Source organism: Poromitra crassiceps (genome assembly GCF_964638095.1).
Source record: "Poromitra crassiceps genome assembly, chromosome: 16".
NCBI lineage: Eukaryota > Metazoa > Chordata > Actinopteri > Beryciformes > Melamphaidae > Poromitra > Poromitra crassiceps.
This window is the reverse complement of record NC_139645.1, coordinates 33,010,893-33,027,387: the sequence shown is the minus strand read 5'-3', so window position 1 is coordinate 33,027,387 and position 16,495 is coordinate 33,010,893. Positions and strand designations below refer to the sequence as shown.

The window sequence follows — 16,495 nt, the reverse complement described above, 5'->3', positions numbered from 1 at the left end:
CCTCCCGACTACCAGGAGAAAATCGCAAACTTCGGCGAATACACACAAAGGAAGATCAAGGATCATTCCATCGAACCGGAGCAGATCATAAACATGGATGAAGTGCCCTTGACGTTCGACCTGCCACTCACTCGCACTGTGAACAAGAAAGGTGAATCGTCGATCACGTTAAGAACCACAGGTCACGAGAGAACCAACTTCACTTGTGTTCTAGGCTGCACAGCATCTGGAGCGAAGCTGCCGCCAATGGTGATTTTCAAGCGGATTACGATGCCGAAAGAGAAAATGCCCAGTGGTATCTGCGTCAGAGTCAACAAGAAAGGGTGGATGATGGAAAGTGTCATGAAGGAGTGGTTGTCTCAGTGCTACGTCCAGCGCCCTGGAGGATTCTTTCACCAAAAGAAAGCGTTGCTCGTCCTGGACAGCATGAGGGCTCATATCACCGATTCGGTCAAAGCAGCCATCAAGAAAACAAACAGCATTCCAGCTGTGATACCTGGGGGCACGACCAAGCATCTCCAGCCACTCGACATCAGTGTCAATCGCGCATTTAAAGTGGCGCTGCGCATCGAGTGGGAGACGTGGATGACGAGCGGGGACAAGTCATTCACAAAAACAGGGCGAATGAGGAAGGCAACTTTCGCACAAGTTTGCCAGTGGGTCCTGACAGCGTGGAGGAGTGTTAAGACATCCACGATCACCAACGGGTTCCGAAAGGCTGGACTGCTGCGTGACGAAGAGGAGGACGCCGCCACAGCTGAGGGCCTTCAGAGGCTGTTCGATTCGGACAGTGACGAAGAGGAGTTCGTTGGTTTTGAGAGCGACAACGAAGGAGAGAGAGGAGTGGTTGACGAAGCCACCCTGAACCTGTTCGTTTCCGACACTGAAGTTGAGGACTTTGCTGGTTTCAGTACGGAGGAAGAAGAGGAAGACGAGGAAGACGAGGATTAGTGACTTTACTTTGACTCTGTTTACAGCCGTTTGCTGCACCTTCATCTAAAAGATGAAGAGAAGGATTACGGTACCTGGTTTTGTTGGCAGCACCTTATCCTTTTGAGGATTGTTTTTTGTTTTCCAGTTATTTACTGCACCTTAACCTTTTGAGAATTGTTTTATTGTTTTTACAGCACTTTATCCTTTTGAGGATTGTTTTATTATTATTATTATTGTTTTATTTTTTATAGCTACGGTATTTATTTTGTTGAAATGTTAATAAATGGGAGCTTCTTATAGCCTATAGCCTACCCTACCGTAATGCTTGTTTTGTTGAAAATAAATGGGAGCTTCCCCAAACAGCGATCTCTTTCCCGACATTCCTCTCTGTGCAGAACCCTTTCATATGGTAATTAAACATCAAAACACCCGCGGCTTATAGTCCGGTGCGGCTTATAGAAGAAAAAAATAGTCAATTTTGGTGCTGCGGCTTATAGACCGGTGCGTCTTATAGTCCGGAATTTACGGTATATTATATTATATTATATTATATTATATTTTTTTGTATAAACTAAAACAGCGTAGTTGGGTTCGTTTTGTTTAAAAGGATGCTTTATTTGGTGTGTTTTATCTTCAGATGGAAAATAAATACTTTCTTTTTACCTTTTCCCTGTTGATGAAATTTGCGTGTGTGTGTGTGTGTGTGTGTGTGTGTGTGTGTGTGTGTGTGTGTGTTTGTGTGTGATTGTGTGATTGTGTTTGCAGTGACACACCAAAGAAAACATCATCATCCTGCAATGAAATGTTTGAAATGTTTGATAGCGTTTAGGTGATTGATGTAATTATCTATTAGAAAACATTCCCTTCACTTTCCATCGTAAACACACCGGTGCGGCTCTGACACAGCCTGCAGAGCGTAGTGAGCCCCCCCCCCCCTTCCCCCCCCGGCAAAATGATGAGAAAGGTCCCGGGTTTGAACCCCGGTCCGTCCCAGGTCCTTTCTGTGTGGAGTTTGCATGTTCTCCCCGTGTTTGTGTGGGTTTTCTCCGGGTGCTCCGGTTTCCTCCCACCATCGAAGACATGTATGTTAGGGTTAATAGTCCTGTCAGTGCCCCTGACCAAGGTACTGGTAGAATAACTGGAGTTGGTCCCCGGCCGCTGCACTGTGGCTGCCCACTGCTCCTAGTTCTAGGAAGGTTCCTAGTAGAGGATGGGTCAAATGCAGAGGATGAATTTCCCCAAGGGGATAAATAAATAAAGGATAACTTCGGGATAAGGATAAAAGTAGCTCCACACCCATGCTCCATGCATTCCTACGGGCTTTGGATATGAACGTATTCCAGTGTGCAAAGATAACTGAGCAGTAGGGGTCGACCGATTATCGGTTTGGCCGATTATTATGGCCGATATTCAGCATTTTGCAGATTATCTGTATCGGCATTTTCATTGGCTGTTTGCCGATATAATACATTTATTAAAAAATGCGCTACTTTCGCCATAAAGCGCTGTAGAAGCCTGTGTGTCTCTCTCTCTGCTGCAGCTCCCTGTCTGGCCTGTGGCAATGTCCCGCCCACAGTGCTATCTGATTGGTTACATATTGAGCAATAGCCTATCAGAGGGCTCCTCAGAAATGAAATTTGAGACGCTGCCTGCCTGCCCTAACCTGACGCTGCCAGATGGATGAGTTCGTTCACATTTGTTTTATGCCTGTCCCACTCTGCCTGCCTGCCTGTGTGAGCGAGTGTGACTGCCAGCCTTCCTAGACTTTCTCCAACAAACACGGACAGACACAGACAAACGCAGATTGTTCGCAAATGTTCGTTTGGTGTGCCATAGCAGTCCGTCCGTGTCTGTCTGTGTCTGTCCGTGTTTGTTGGAGAAAGTCCGATACGATTGGTGTACCTTGTAAACTGGGGCAGAACACAAGATTTTAACTCCATAGCGTCCACGGTGTAGCGTCGCTCTTTTTGAATCAAATGGCCATGGTTGTCAAGCGCGAAGCTGTTTTATTAATCAATAGTCCTGTAGTGTCCCGAAAATCTATCTCCAATCCACTCGCATGTGTAATGCAGCGCAAGCAGGCTGCACCACTCTCTCCAGAGCGGAGGAGGAAGAAGGAACCGAATAAACTAGGATGAGACATTAGTACGTCAGCGGACTCGTTTGCAATAAAAAAAGGAACCGAATAAACTAGGATGAGACATTGGTCAGCAGATGCCCGGATGAACCTGTTTGTGTTCTCCTTTGAGAGAGCCTGGTGCGAGGTTAGTGTCAAGTAGTGTAAGCTGAGGGAAACCCTCTTTATTATTTTGTTTCTGTGGTGAGCTGTTAGCTTGTTTAAAGTACACAGCTTTATCTTGATAATGTGCCCAAGTCTCCACTAGATTAAACACACACACACACACACTTTGATTCATATCAATATTAATAGAGTGAATATTTTCAAATAATATTGTAGTTGGATAAACTGAAGAAAATGAATTTCAACAACGGGTCGTGTTATTCTAAATTTTGACACCAAGATTTAAATTTTTACTGCAAACATATATCGGTTCCAAAATATCGGTTATCGGTGTCTTTCCTTACCGATAATCGATATCGATATCGGCCCTGAAAAACCCATATCGGTCGACCCCTACTGAGCAGTGAATGTAAACACTGCAGACTGACCTGGTCCATGCCCAGTAGGGTGCCGTTGTCCTGCTTGTTGAAGAAGAAGGACTTGGAGGAAGATTCAGACCCGACGACTCGAACACAGAGCCGGCCCCCCACGCTCTCCGGCCACAGAGGCAGACACTGAAACACACAACAGACAACAACTGACCGTTGGAAACACACACTGCAACACACAAGACAACAACTGACAACAATTTCCCTCATTTTCGGACCCAGACCGCCTGCGGGGCGGGCCAACCCGCAGGACCCAGCGGGTTCTGGGGAGGCCGCGCGCATCACTAGCGGAGAAGTAAAGGCAGCGTCCGGCTCACTGACCTCAGTGGAGGCGATGTAGTGCCACCTGGTGGCGGAGGCGTGATCTCCATCTCCCTCCTGCAGCTCGCCCACCTCCAGCTCGTATGAGGACTTGTTGACCAGCGTGAAGAACGGACTCAGGGTCACGATACGGGTCAGGTTAAAGCTGCTCATCTGGATACTCACCCCCACCTGCACGCACACACACGCACACGCACACACACGCACACGCACACGCACGCACACACACACACACACACACACACACACACAGAAGTCTGATATAAATAGTTTTCTCTCCTGTGTTTATGACTAAAGGATAAGTTTCAAAAATGGAAATTAAGTCATTGCCTACTTACCCCCATGCTGATGAAAGGGCGGGTTTAAGTTGACTTGAACAGATGTGATTTACACCCTGTTTAAGCTGAAATCTTCACTGTAGCCACGTGCAATAAGAAGAAGGGGGGTGGCTAACTGTAGCCTGCTACAATGAATATTTCAGCTAACAACAGGGTGTAAATGATGTCTTTTCAAGTCAACTTGGCATCTCAGGGCTTGTGCAGACTTGGATTAAGCCAAAGTGAGGAGTATATGGAGCCCTTTTTTGACATCTGTAAGTTGGTCACCACCCACTTCAAATGGTTTAGGTCAGAGGATGCTGCGACAGCGTTTTGCTGTGAAACTCCACAAATGTTTTGTGGACTAAACAACTTCCCCTGTGCTTCCATCAGCTGAGATAATGACTGCACTTTTATTTGTGGGTGATCTTATGCTTTAAGAACAGGTGACAAACGTTTTGCCAGGATAACCTTTCTAAGTTCCTATTTTTTTCCATCTGTGTAACATATGTACAATTAAATAGTGTTAAAATATATTGACATTTAGATTGACGAAAGGAGGTCCAACTACAAAAATACACAGATGGGGGGAATACTTGTATTCCTATAATTTGTATATTCCCATTTGGTCTTGCTACCAGTTCAGTTTGGGAATAACAGACCAGTTTGCCCAACGGTCTGCCTCATACTGCTCATGACACAGACATTAACACACTGTCTGTCTGTCTGTCTGTCTGTCAGACAGACAGACAGACAGAACCCTGAGAGGAGGCACTGTATGAGATGTTACCAGGTAGTCCATGGTGGTGGAGGGACAGCGCACACAGCCGTAACTGCCCACCGTGTCCAGAGAGAAGCCGTCTGACCAGGAGGAGGTGGAGACACACAGCTGCAGCTGCACCAGAGGAGGAGAGACACAATGTTAACACACTGTTAGCACACAGCTGTTAGCACACAGCTGTTAGCACACAGCTGTTTCCTTGTTTTTTTACAGTGGTTTGGTTTCTCTGGTTTATTTGCATACAGTAATCTAGTTTCCCTTTGGTTTGTCTTTGATGGTTTTGCTTTAAGTTTGGTTGATTGTCTGTTTGTTTGGTTGATTGATTGCATGTTTACAGGTATTTATATGTTTATGAGTGCATATTGGGGTTTTTTAATAATAAAAGATAAAAAGAACATCCTGCTGTTAACACAATGTTTTTTTGTGTGCATTTTTCTATCAGAATGATCGCCTGCATTAACTGCTGTAACCACTTGGCAAATAAATACAACGCAGAAACATCTCTTGCTTTATAATCTCATTGTTTTGCACTTTTTTCTGCTGCAGCAATGTGGGAATGAAAGCCTTTCTGCATTCATCTCAGTATGTGACCATGCCACACCACACCACGCCACGCCAACGCCACACCACGCCACGCCACGGCACACGCCGCATTGATGCAGTCATTCCTGCAAAAGGAGCCCCGACCAAGTATTGAGTGTATTTTTTGATTTTCATGAGATAAGCCATAATCATCAAAATCTAAACCAAAAAAGGCTTGACATATTTAACTTTATGTGTAATGAATCTAGAATATATGAAAGTTTCACTTTTTGAATTAAATCATGAAAAAAAAAAACTTTTCCATGATATTATTTTTTAGATGCACCTGTACTCTGGTCTCCCTTCAAGCTGTGTCAGATCGTTGAAACGACTTATGATTGGTATCGTGTCATTATCCTAACCTCTTCCAAGGAATTTTCCTATTGACTTTCATCTCCTGTGTTTTTTGGAGTCCAGTACTGATTTTGTTTTTTTTCTTGCTTTCCAGGAATCCTGAGTTCCTGCCTGACAGCCCGCACAACATTTTGTTAATAAATCCTTTGGGTTTGTTCAACCACCGACAAGTGTCTGCATTTTGACTTCCACCTGGGTCGTGCTAACAGGCCTACCTTGCTCTTGCTGAACAGGGCCTTCTTCCTGAAGGAGAAGAGCACCACATCTCGGTAGTCTGCGGGGTGTTTGACGGACAGCTCGTCGGCGCGGTACTGCAGCACGCGCGACGTCTTGTTGATGATCCAGTACGGGCTGAAGACCGACAGCAGCAGGCGGCCGTGCGCTCTCGTCACGTGCACGCTCACGTCGGCCGTCAGCCGGGGGTCCGAGTCGCAGGTGAAGGAGACGGGGAAGAACTCGGGCAGGTCCGGGTCCACGCGCACGTGGCCGTGCCAGTCCCGGCCCTGGTACTGAGACAGCACCAGCTCCATCATCTCTCCAGAGATACGAGCGTTCAGGATGTCAGAGGAGCTGCCCTCCTGCAGCTCATAGAACTCTGCTGAACCCTGGGGAGGTGATTATAAAAACACCTTAGATTTACACATCAGAGTCAATTAGAATAGGTTCAATTAGCTCACTACGGAAGCCCAGAGAGGCAAGTTGTTGTTGTTGTTATTATTATTTATACATATCAAAACAATTACAAAAAATACAATATAATCATCATTGAATGTGAAGGAGAATTGCGTTAAAGGTCCCATTCCGTGCAAAAGCTGTTTTTACTTGTAAATGCATATATACTGCTGTCAGCCCTCCCTGTAATGAGTGGTCACACGCTCAGAACTGCCACAGTTGGATTTGTCCCTATACAGCTCTCTCAAGCAGTCTCCTCCAAGCCACACCCCCAAACGCGCCGTTTGCCCAGAGGGGAATCTTGGGGGAATTTCGACGTCACGAGCTTCCTCCTGCATACAGCGCGGGTCCCTCTCACACAAGCTACCTGCACCATTTAGTCTATAGCCACAAAATTAACACTTCTAGCTGGAGCAACGCCAACTGTACGTGATCCAGCAACTGCAGAGGTGCATTTGGTAAGTCTAGGCATTTTGAGATGTCCTCTTTAGCGTAGTACCGTTTAGTTAACGATAACTCGCAACCTAGCGTGCTGGTCCACAGACGCTAATCTGATTGGCCGCTGGGAGCCTGGGGCGGGCTCTCCCTCAGCGGCCAATGGGAACTGTTAGTTCTGAATATATTATAGAAACAGGCCATTCTTGGGAAGCGACCAGATGAGGAAGTGAGAACTCCGTCACAACAAACGGGTTTGCTATATTTTCGACAGATTAATCCAGAATCATGTTTTATGGACCAGAGACACACGTTTTTAAGAGGTTACAGCTGCACGAATTGGGACCTTTAAAAACCCTCCAGGGACTTAAGTGTTGCATTCTCCAGGTAGCATATTATTATAATAAATAATAAGTGAGAAAACAAAACTAATCTAGGAAATTCTGAGCTTAATATTAATATTAATTATTAAATGAGTATTACAAAGGCCACGATTAACCTGGCAAAAAAAGAAATTTCAAAAAATGATCCTGGCAAAAACCTTTTTCCCACCTGTTCTTAACTCATAAACACAGGAGAGAAAACTATTCAGATCAGACTTGGCAGCATGTGTGGTGAGCGTACCTCCAGCAGGTAGCGCAGCGTGTAGGGCAGCAGGTTGCGCAGCGTGGCCACAGGGTGCAGGTGGATGATGTAGGCGGGGTCCCAGTCCTCCCCTCCGGCGCTGGTGATGTGCTGCAGGCTGTCGGGCTGCGCCAGCGTGTTGAGGCTCAGAGGCAGGAAGCTGCTGTCTGTGGCCGGGCAGCGCAGCACAGAGCGCACCTCAGAGCTGCGGTGCACCTGCTCCTTCCACGACACACAGGTGGAGGAGGCTCCGTAGAGCCCCTCCAGATGGCCTGCCGGGCGCACAAACAGCTGGGCCCTGGGGAGGAGAGGGTGTAGGCAGAGGTCACACATACTGAATAAAATCAATCAATCAATCAATCAATACTCACTAACGGCTGCCTGCAGGGCTGCAAGGCTAAAGCCCATGGTACACCAATCAAATGTCTTACAACGGAGAATGTCTCCAAACAAGGACAGACAGCCATGGCACACCAAACAAACATCTGTGTTTGTTTCAAGTGCCATGGACTTAAAACTGTCTGAAACAGGCAGAAAACATTTCTGTCTGCTGGACACAAAAGTTGAGGATTTATGGTCTGCTTTACAGTTTCACCTGGAAACAAATACATACATATACAGATCCTTTCCAAAAAAAAAATATATCATGAAAAGTTATTTTTTTTCCATAATTCCTTTCAAAAAGTGAAACTTTCATAGATTATAGATTCATTACACACAAAGTGAAATATTTCTAGCCTTTATTTGTTTCATTTTTCATAATTTTGGCCTACAGCTCCAGAAACCCCCCAAACAGTATTTCAAGAAATTAGAATAGTGTGAAGAAAATCAGCAGTTACTTCTCAGTTATGACTGACTCCAGCCTCAGTCCACTCCCTCTGAATCTCCGACAAATATTTGAATCGTCTTTGCTTGACAAACTGCTGAAGCCCACGTTCATCCATGGTATTTCCATGATATTCTAATTTTTTGGAAAGGATCTGTATATATATATATATATATATATATATATATATATATATATATATATATACAGATCCTTTCCAAAAAATCTTGAATATCATCACATTGACCTGATATATATATATATATGAAGAGTTAATTTGCAAAAACAGGTATTCATTTGGATATTTTATAATTTTATTTTATATATTGATGTATTTATACTAGGGGTGGGAGAAAAAATCGATTCACCTAAGTATCGCGATTTTTAATGTCACGATTTTTTGAATCGATCTTTTATTCCAGAATCGATAATCGCAAAAGCAAAAAAAAAATTTTTTTTTTTTTTTTTTTTTTTTTTTGTGCCCGCAGTCAGTCCACTCACTGAACAGCAGGCCCGGCGCCGCCTACTGGTTTACTAGTGGTTTTATTACTTTATTAGTTAGTCTGAAGTAATAATTACACTTCAGGGTTAAAGTGGGTGCATCTTTGGGCTTCAAACGTCGGCCCATATCGGCCTGGCCTGCTTGGTATCTAATGCCCGGCCTGAATTATGATCCCAGTCCGCCCCTGTTTTTAACTATATCGCCCAGCCCTACTCATGATATATAATATACAGTCTCTAGTGTATGATTCAACTTTTCCCATGTTCTAATCTAGTGTAAAAAGCAAACAAACTGAAAAAAGAAAAGAAAAAAATAAACAAAAATCGCAATAAATCGTAATATCGAATCGCAATAATCGTAGAATCGCAATACTTAAGAATCGCAATATATATCGAATCGGCACCCAAGTATCGTGATAGTATCGAATCGGGAGATAAGTGAATCGGCACAGCCCTAATTTATACTGTAATTTATTTATTTTTGGGGAATTTGTATTATCAATCATAACTAAAACATATTCATCTGATAATTTTCACATAAATCACCTCAATAATATTTTCTATGTGCACTCCAGGGAGTATCAACCAGGTGTTGTTCATTTTAAGAATGGCGTTTAACCTGTTTTTGCAAATGAACTCTTCATTTATACACATACATTTTCAAATTCTGACAAACATCTGTCATGGATCTGCACAGTATAACACAAAGTCATTCTGAACAATGAAATTCCTAGGACAAGACAAGCAACAACTACATGTGGTTACTACAACTGCTGTTTCATGTGGGTTTATGGTCCAGCGCAAGCTATGACTGGAATCTGGAACGGAACGTATTTTTGCAACATCCGTCCGATATCCGATGTGTGAATTACATTAGTATCGGCACCCAAAACCGATATGCCGATATCCCATCACTAATCTGGATCATATATACCTGTAGGTTTCCAAGGCGACGTGGAACTCTTTCTCGGGCTCGGCGACTCCGAGCGTCAGCAGGCTGCTGGAGGACGGACAGTACTTCAGGATGGAGAAGGGCACCGAGAAATGATTCTTTATCTGGAAGCAGAGGCAGAGGTCTCAGCAGAATTATTACCATTATCTTCCTTTCTATTTTCAAGGTTCCCAATGCATTCCAGAGAACTGAGTACATCACATTGACCTGAGAAAGTATATCAAACTATAACTAAACAGCGAACATGAATGACTGAAGTGTTACAAATTGAACTAGAGGGTATACCTCTGCCGCGGCCTGTTACGCCCCCTTGTGGCTAGTGGGCGTGGAAAGTTAATCACTTCTAAGTTGGCACATAACCAACGTTTCTGCCAAGTTTCGTGCAAATCTGTTCAGAACCTTTTGGATGACATTGGGTTTGATGCCCCTGTGGCCTTTAAGGGTTAAAGTGAAGCAGACTGAACCGACCTGTAGTGGCGAGCGGACGGTGATGACCTTGTTCCCCTGGATGGCGTCGACCTGGAGCACCACGGACACGGCCTGCTGCAGCTGCGCCCCGCGCACGTTATACAGCCGCCGGCCCGGCTTGTCCAGAGCGATGTTACAGATCTCACTGTAACCTGAAGGAACTACGGGGAGGACACAACATATTTCACCTGCTTAAATAAAGGTAAAGGTAAAAAAAATAAAAATGTATTCACATATAAAGATGTATTTATAGAGGGAGGCGCACACAGACTCCCACCTCGGCCTCCTTCACTTCCTCAACAAAATGGATCACTGGATTTGATTTATCTCTCGCCTCTCAAGGCTTCCATAATAGAGCAGCGCAAGGATGACTATTTTTGTAGACCAACCACAGAAGTCATGTACTTCCTGGTTCCGTCGTCGGGAAGTAAGTCAATATGATTTATATCACATTTATATAGCAATATGACAACCACAGAAGTCATAATCAAGTTAAGTAAATGATGAAACTGCGGCCAGATAACCTTCACAAACTTATAGACTTATATGATTTTGAAGCGTTTTCTGAAAATCCATTACCACATGTTTTCCCTACCATTATGAGGCTCAGTTTTGGGCAGCACCAGTAAGCCGAATGAATGTCAAATCAATGTTGGTCCCCAGTGGCGGTCAGCAGGGCACAGGTTTGTCTTTTTGGGTGTTGTTTATTTATTAGCTGCTGTGGCTTTTCCACATGTTTGTACACAGATATGGTCATATAATAATGGTCCAAAATGAAGTAGCCACCAAGCAGCCCCTGACGACACAGCACCTAAGCCCTCCAAAAAGCCAGGGAAAACCCTGCATCTACTGAAAGAAGTATACATGGCACTATATGTGGCGTACAAGATCCAAGTCCAGACACATTATCAGACGGGCTAGAACATGAAAAGCACTATATGTGTGTCGTGTATAAAATGAGAATGTGTATGTGAGTCTGGAGCCCACTGACTGACCGATGGTGAGGTTGAAGAGGCAGCTCTCCTGGCGCTGCAGGGTGGACAGTTTGCCCCGGGACGACGAGGCGGACGCTGAGTGCTCCAGGTCCACGCTCTGGCCCACCGCCACCTCGTGCAGCTTCCCCCGCGCCGCCGCCGCATCCACCAGACGCAGGTTGGCGCCGTGCTGCACGATAAGCGGGATCCCCAGGGCGTTCCAGATGGTGAACGGGGCTTTCTCCTTCACAGAGTAGTCGAAGGTGGAGGCCGTTCCTTCAGAGAACGCCTGGGCAAAAACAAGAATGTGTCTGTCCGGCTCCTCTCTAACTCCACAGTGATCCAGCATACAGCCAGCTCATACATCTTTCAAAATGTGTTCTAAACGTGTTTATCATTTTTCCAACCCAGTTTAGATGAAATGCACAGACTTCTCAGTAGGAACGGTTATCTTAGCTGTTAGCACAAATGTGTTGCTGTTTCTAGCGGCCGGAAAAACGGTTATTGCAGCTTGCAATACCCCTCTCTACCTGAGCATTGTGGGTCAGTGTTGAGGTTGAGGCTTACCTTGGAGGTTGGTGAAGACCTTGAGGAGGAGTCTTACCTTGGAGAGTTTGGTGAAGATGTTGAGGTAGAGTCTTACCTTGGAGAGGTTGGTAAAGACTTTGAGGTAGTCTTACCTTGGAGAGGTTGGTGAAGACCTTGAGGTGGAGCCTTACCTTAGAGAGGTTGGTGAAGACATTGAGGTAGAGTCTTACCATGGAGGTTGGTGAAGACGTTCAGGTAGGGCCTTACCCTGGAGCTGGAGGTTGGTGAAGACGTTGAGGTAGAGAGTCTTACCTTGGAGAGGTTAGTGAAGACGTTGAGGCAGGACTGCGACACAGTGATGTTCATGGTGTCTTTGGAGCAGATGGTGATGGCAGTGCGAGGTTCAGGGAGAACGATGAAGTCGTCTCCAGGAACTGGACTCTTGTCCTGGACCGGGTTGTTCTTCATCTGCAGGACCAAACATATCAGACACTGTGTCAGATCCACACTCAGTTTGGACACAAAGAATGCAGAATAATTCACCCAGATCAAGAGTGAAGACATGGAATGCCTTAATATAGACCTTTATACAGTATAAAGCAGTGTGTTTGTGTCAGTGTGTGTTGTGTCAGCAGTCTAACACTGCTGTCTGTCTCCACAGTGTTAGCTTAAACAGACACAGTGTTAGTGCTGCTAGCGGAAACAGAAGCTAACTGCTAAGAGTCTCACCTCCAGCATGAGGTTCCACCTGCGTTTCCCGCCATCCACTCTCTCTATCAGTGGCTCCCAGACTGCATGGCTCTCATTAAAGTAGTTTACCTGCAGACACACAGGACATATTATTATATCATTATTTATACATTCAACTTCTGGATTGCTGACAAGACTGTTAGGATCAAGATCAGGGGCGGACTGGGATCATAATTCAGGCCGGGCATTAGTTACCAAGCAGGCCAGGCCGACATGGGCCGATGTGCGATTGAAAAATGTGGGCTGTTTGAAGCCCAATTTGGCCCGTTTGAAGCCCAATTTGGGTCGTTTGAAGCAAGATTTAGTGAATATAATGCTAACGCGATGATACACGTTACCTATTTGTTCACTAATAGAAACATCAACATTGCCTAGATAACTGCAAGTATAATATGAAGAAGTAAAACCAAAAACATGCCTCTGTACAAACGCTTCACAGCAAACTTAATTTCAGTAAGAGTGATCAGATCGGGCATACTGCGTTATTCTCCACAGGCTTAAGAACTACACGTCATAACAATAATACTAAACATTGACATATTCTCAGTTTCATTAAACATCTTCCTGTTTAAGCAAGCCCCTAACATTAAAGACATGGTAGTGTGTTCTGCTCAAGCTCCAACCTTTGTTTCTGAAAAATTAGGCCAACAATGGTTTTAGTCTCTATAGCCTATAGCCAAGTGTTGAGCAATGCAAAACTCAAGGCTCCAACACAAGAGTGCAGAAATGAATAAGTGACATCACGGTGGCTCTTTTTTTGCACTCCAGGCCAGGCCAGGCCACCAGGCATCGGCCCGACGTGCCCGATTATGCAGTCCGCGCCTGATCAAGATGAGAACAACATTGTTTATTACAAGGCTTTGTTGAATATCAATCAACAAACTACTTTTTTTCACTTTTGTGTCTTTATCATGCAATCAAACAGAATAGGTTTGAGAGCAACACTGCAAAAAAAATTATTTTTCAAGTAAAAGAAGTGATTACAAAATATATTAATGTGATGTATTAAATAATGCAAATCCATCTCATGTCACATGATGACGCATCATGAGTGAACTAACAATGGCTGCGCAGCCCGATTCACTGCTCGGGTATTTCCCTGAGTCAGTAAAATGTGAGTGATCCCCACAGTCACCTCCAGCGTCATGTCTGCGTTTAGGTGCAGCAGGGAGGACCAGTTCCTGGCCGAGCCGCTGAAGGAAGACTCAGCCAGCAGCAACGGGACGGTCCTGTGGCCCAGCCCCGAGTCCAGAGTCACCTGGACCACCTGTCAAAGACAACACACACGTTACACAGAGCATACTGAACTACACAGGCCTGAGTCTAAAGTCACCTGGACCACCTGTCAAAGACAACACACACGTTACACAGATTATACTGAACTACACAGGCCCGAGTCCAGAGTCACCTGGACCACCTGTCAAAGACAACACACACGTTACACAGAGCATACTGAACTACACAGGCCCGAGTCCAGAGTCACCTGGACCACCTGTCAAAGACAACACACACGTTACACAGGGCATACTGAACTACACAGCCCTGAGTCCAGAGTCACCTGGACCACCTGTCAAAGACAACACACACGTTACACAGAGCATACTGAACTACACAGGCCCCGAGTCCAGAGTCACCTGGACCACCTGTCAAAGACAACACACACGTTACACAGAGCATACTGAACTACACAAGCCTGAGTCTAAAGTCACCTGGACCACCTGTCAAAGACAACACACACGTTACACAGAGCATACTGAACTACACAAGCCTGAGTCTAAAGTCACCTGGACCACCTGTCAAAGACAACACACACATTACACAGAGTATACTGAACTACACAGGCCCGAGTCCAGAGTCACCTGGACCACCTGTCAAAGACAACACACACATTACACAGAGCATACTGAACTACACAGGCCCGAGTCTAAAGTCACCTGGACCACCTGTCAAAGACAACACACACGTTACACAGAGCATACTGAACTACACAGGCCTGAGTCTAAAGTCACCTGGACCACCTGTCAAAGACAACACACACATTACACAGAGCATACTGAACTACACAGACCTGAGTCCAGAGTCACCTGGACTCTGTGTTGTAGGACTTGAGTCCAGGACTCAGACCCGAGTCCAATTTTCAGGAGTCGTGATTCGACTTGCACTTGAGGCACTGATGACTCAAGCATTCATGCATTTGGACTCGGACGTTGGAGACAACGACTCGCCGGTCAGACTTGTTAACTGATAAAGACCGTTTTTTGTCAATTAAGCATCGATGGGAGTGAGCGCTGATCGCCTCGTGTCGCCACTGAGGACTCAAGAGGATATAAACGTGGCACCTTGACGTCGACGGCGAAGCTCTCTCCCTGGTTGCGTGCGTCCGGCTCGGTGAAGCTCTCCGTGGCCTCGGTGGCCTGGTCCACCCCCAGGAACCAGTAGTTACAGGCGTAGATGTTCATGACAGACCACAGGTCTGTGACGCCGGGCCGCGCCTCCTGGCTCTGCTCGCTCTGAGGCTTGGCCGTCATGGCCGCCGTTATCGTCATCACCGTGTTCAAGATGACCGGAGAGATCTGCAGCAGAGGAGTTCACAGGAGTTCACCTCAAAGGTTCTGCCACACAGCAGCTTTCTCTCATCCTGCTCTCTGGGTGAAGGTTGTTCATCTTTCCTAAGGAGTTGATGGTCTCAATCACTAGTTTCAAGTCTTCTTCAATACAGCATGATGTTCATTTAGTAAATTATGGTCCTTAGAAGATAAAGCGGACAACACTTTTGGGCGTGATTGACAGATCGCCTGTCCAGTGATCGCACAGCTCGCCGATCACTTGTCCAAATTCACGTCACTTCTGTCTCCAAATAACCAAGATGGCGACGGTGAAAATGCTAACCTCCAGACTTCCAAACGCAAATCTAAAAACCAATAGGTGATGTCACGGTAGCTTTTTATACAGTCTATGTTTAATTTACATGTTACTACAAACTATAACAAACACCAGAGGAGTTTACCCATATCCAACGTTGTTTTTACTCCTGGCCTTTGTTTCATTATCAGTTATTTTAAATGACTACCGGCCACTTTTGGAGGAAATACATCTATCCATCTATCTATCTATACATACTATCATACATATAAATAAGATCAATTTCAGCTGAAAGTACCTTGACGAAGACTTCCTCCACTGTCACAAAGCCGGTCAGTGGTTGGTTGGGCTGGCTTTTGGTTTCCAAAGCGACTGAGCAAGGCCTCAACACCTATTGGCAAAGAATGACATTTCTATCAGTCAATATACTATTGGATTTGCAAAGTAACACAACTCTTTGACTGCATAATAAAGTAGAGCAGGAATGATGTATTGTTGTAGGCCAACCCAGGGGCCGGTTGCACCAACTGGTCTTAACTATGCCTGGTCGTAACTCCTACGTCGGTCTAAGACCATGGACTTACGCCTGTTGCACCAACACGGCTTATGTCTGGTCTTAACTATGCTGGTCGTAGCAATGCGCGTCCATGTGAATTGCCAGGGAATGCACCCTGATTGGCCAGTGTAAGACCAGTTGATGCAACCGGCCCCAGAAGTTAGCATTGTGCTGGTTCCCTCTTCTGGAAGCCAATGGCATTTTTCTATAGGGGTTTTTGGTTAGGTGCCTGAAATAAGATCTGTGGTTAACAGACGTTTATGAAACTGAGACCTTTGTGTTTAACACGATAACCTTCACAAATTATCACCACATTTTTGAAGCGTAAATCTGATTTTCAGAAAACACTTCAAAAATTATAAAGTGGTGTTCAATTGTGAAGATGATCT

At 45.2% G+C, this 16,495-nt stretch overlaps 2 protein-coding genes across 2 annotated transcripts in view; both read right to left on the bottom strand.

The window, feature by feature from the left end:
* The window catches only part of LOC310791599 (protein NLRC3-like), a gene marked incomplete at both ends in the record, with an annotated part of 346,801 nt that overhangs the window by 204,869 nt on the left and 125,437 nt on the right, over positions 1-16,495 (bottom strand). The window lies entirely within an intron of this gene.
* LOC310791344 (intermembrane lipid transfer protein VPS13C-like) overlaps positions 1-16,495 on the bottom strand; it is a gene marked incomplete at its 5' end in the record, with an annotated part of 155,361 nt that overhangs the window by 49,948 nt on the left and 88,918 nt on the right. The window contains 13 exons of the mRNA XM_083653030.1: positions 3,604-3,729; positions 3,925-4,095; positions 5,032-5,136; positions 6,174-6,563; positions 7,690-7,987; positions 9,951-10,072; positions 10,437-10,597; positions 11,432-11,699; positions 12,251-12,406; positions 12,668-12,757; positions 13,824-13,955; positions 15,028-15,261; positions 15,849-15,941. Coding sequence (XP_083509156.1) covers positions 3,604-3,729; positions 3,925-4,095; positions 5,032-5,136; positions 6,174-6,563; positions 7,690-7,987; positions 9,951-10,072; positions 10,437-10,597; positions 11,432-11,699; positions 12,251-12,406; positions 12,668-12,757; positions 13,824-13,955; positions 15,028-15,261; positions 15,849-15,941 — 2,346 coding nt within the window. The remainder of the gene's footprint in view (positions 1-3,603; positions 3,730-3,924; positions 4,096-5,031; positions 5,137-6,173; positions 6,564-7,689; positions 7,988-9,950; positions 10,073-10,436; positions 10,598-11,431; positions 11,700-12,250; positions 12,407-12,667; positions 12,758-13,823; positions 13,956-15,027; positions 15,262-15,848; positions 15,942-16,495) is intronic.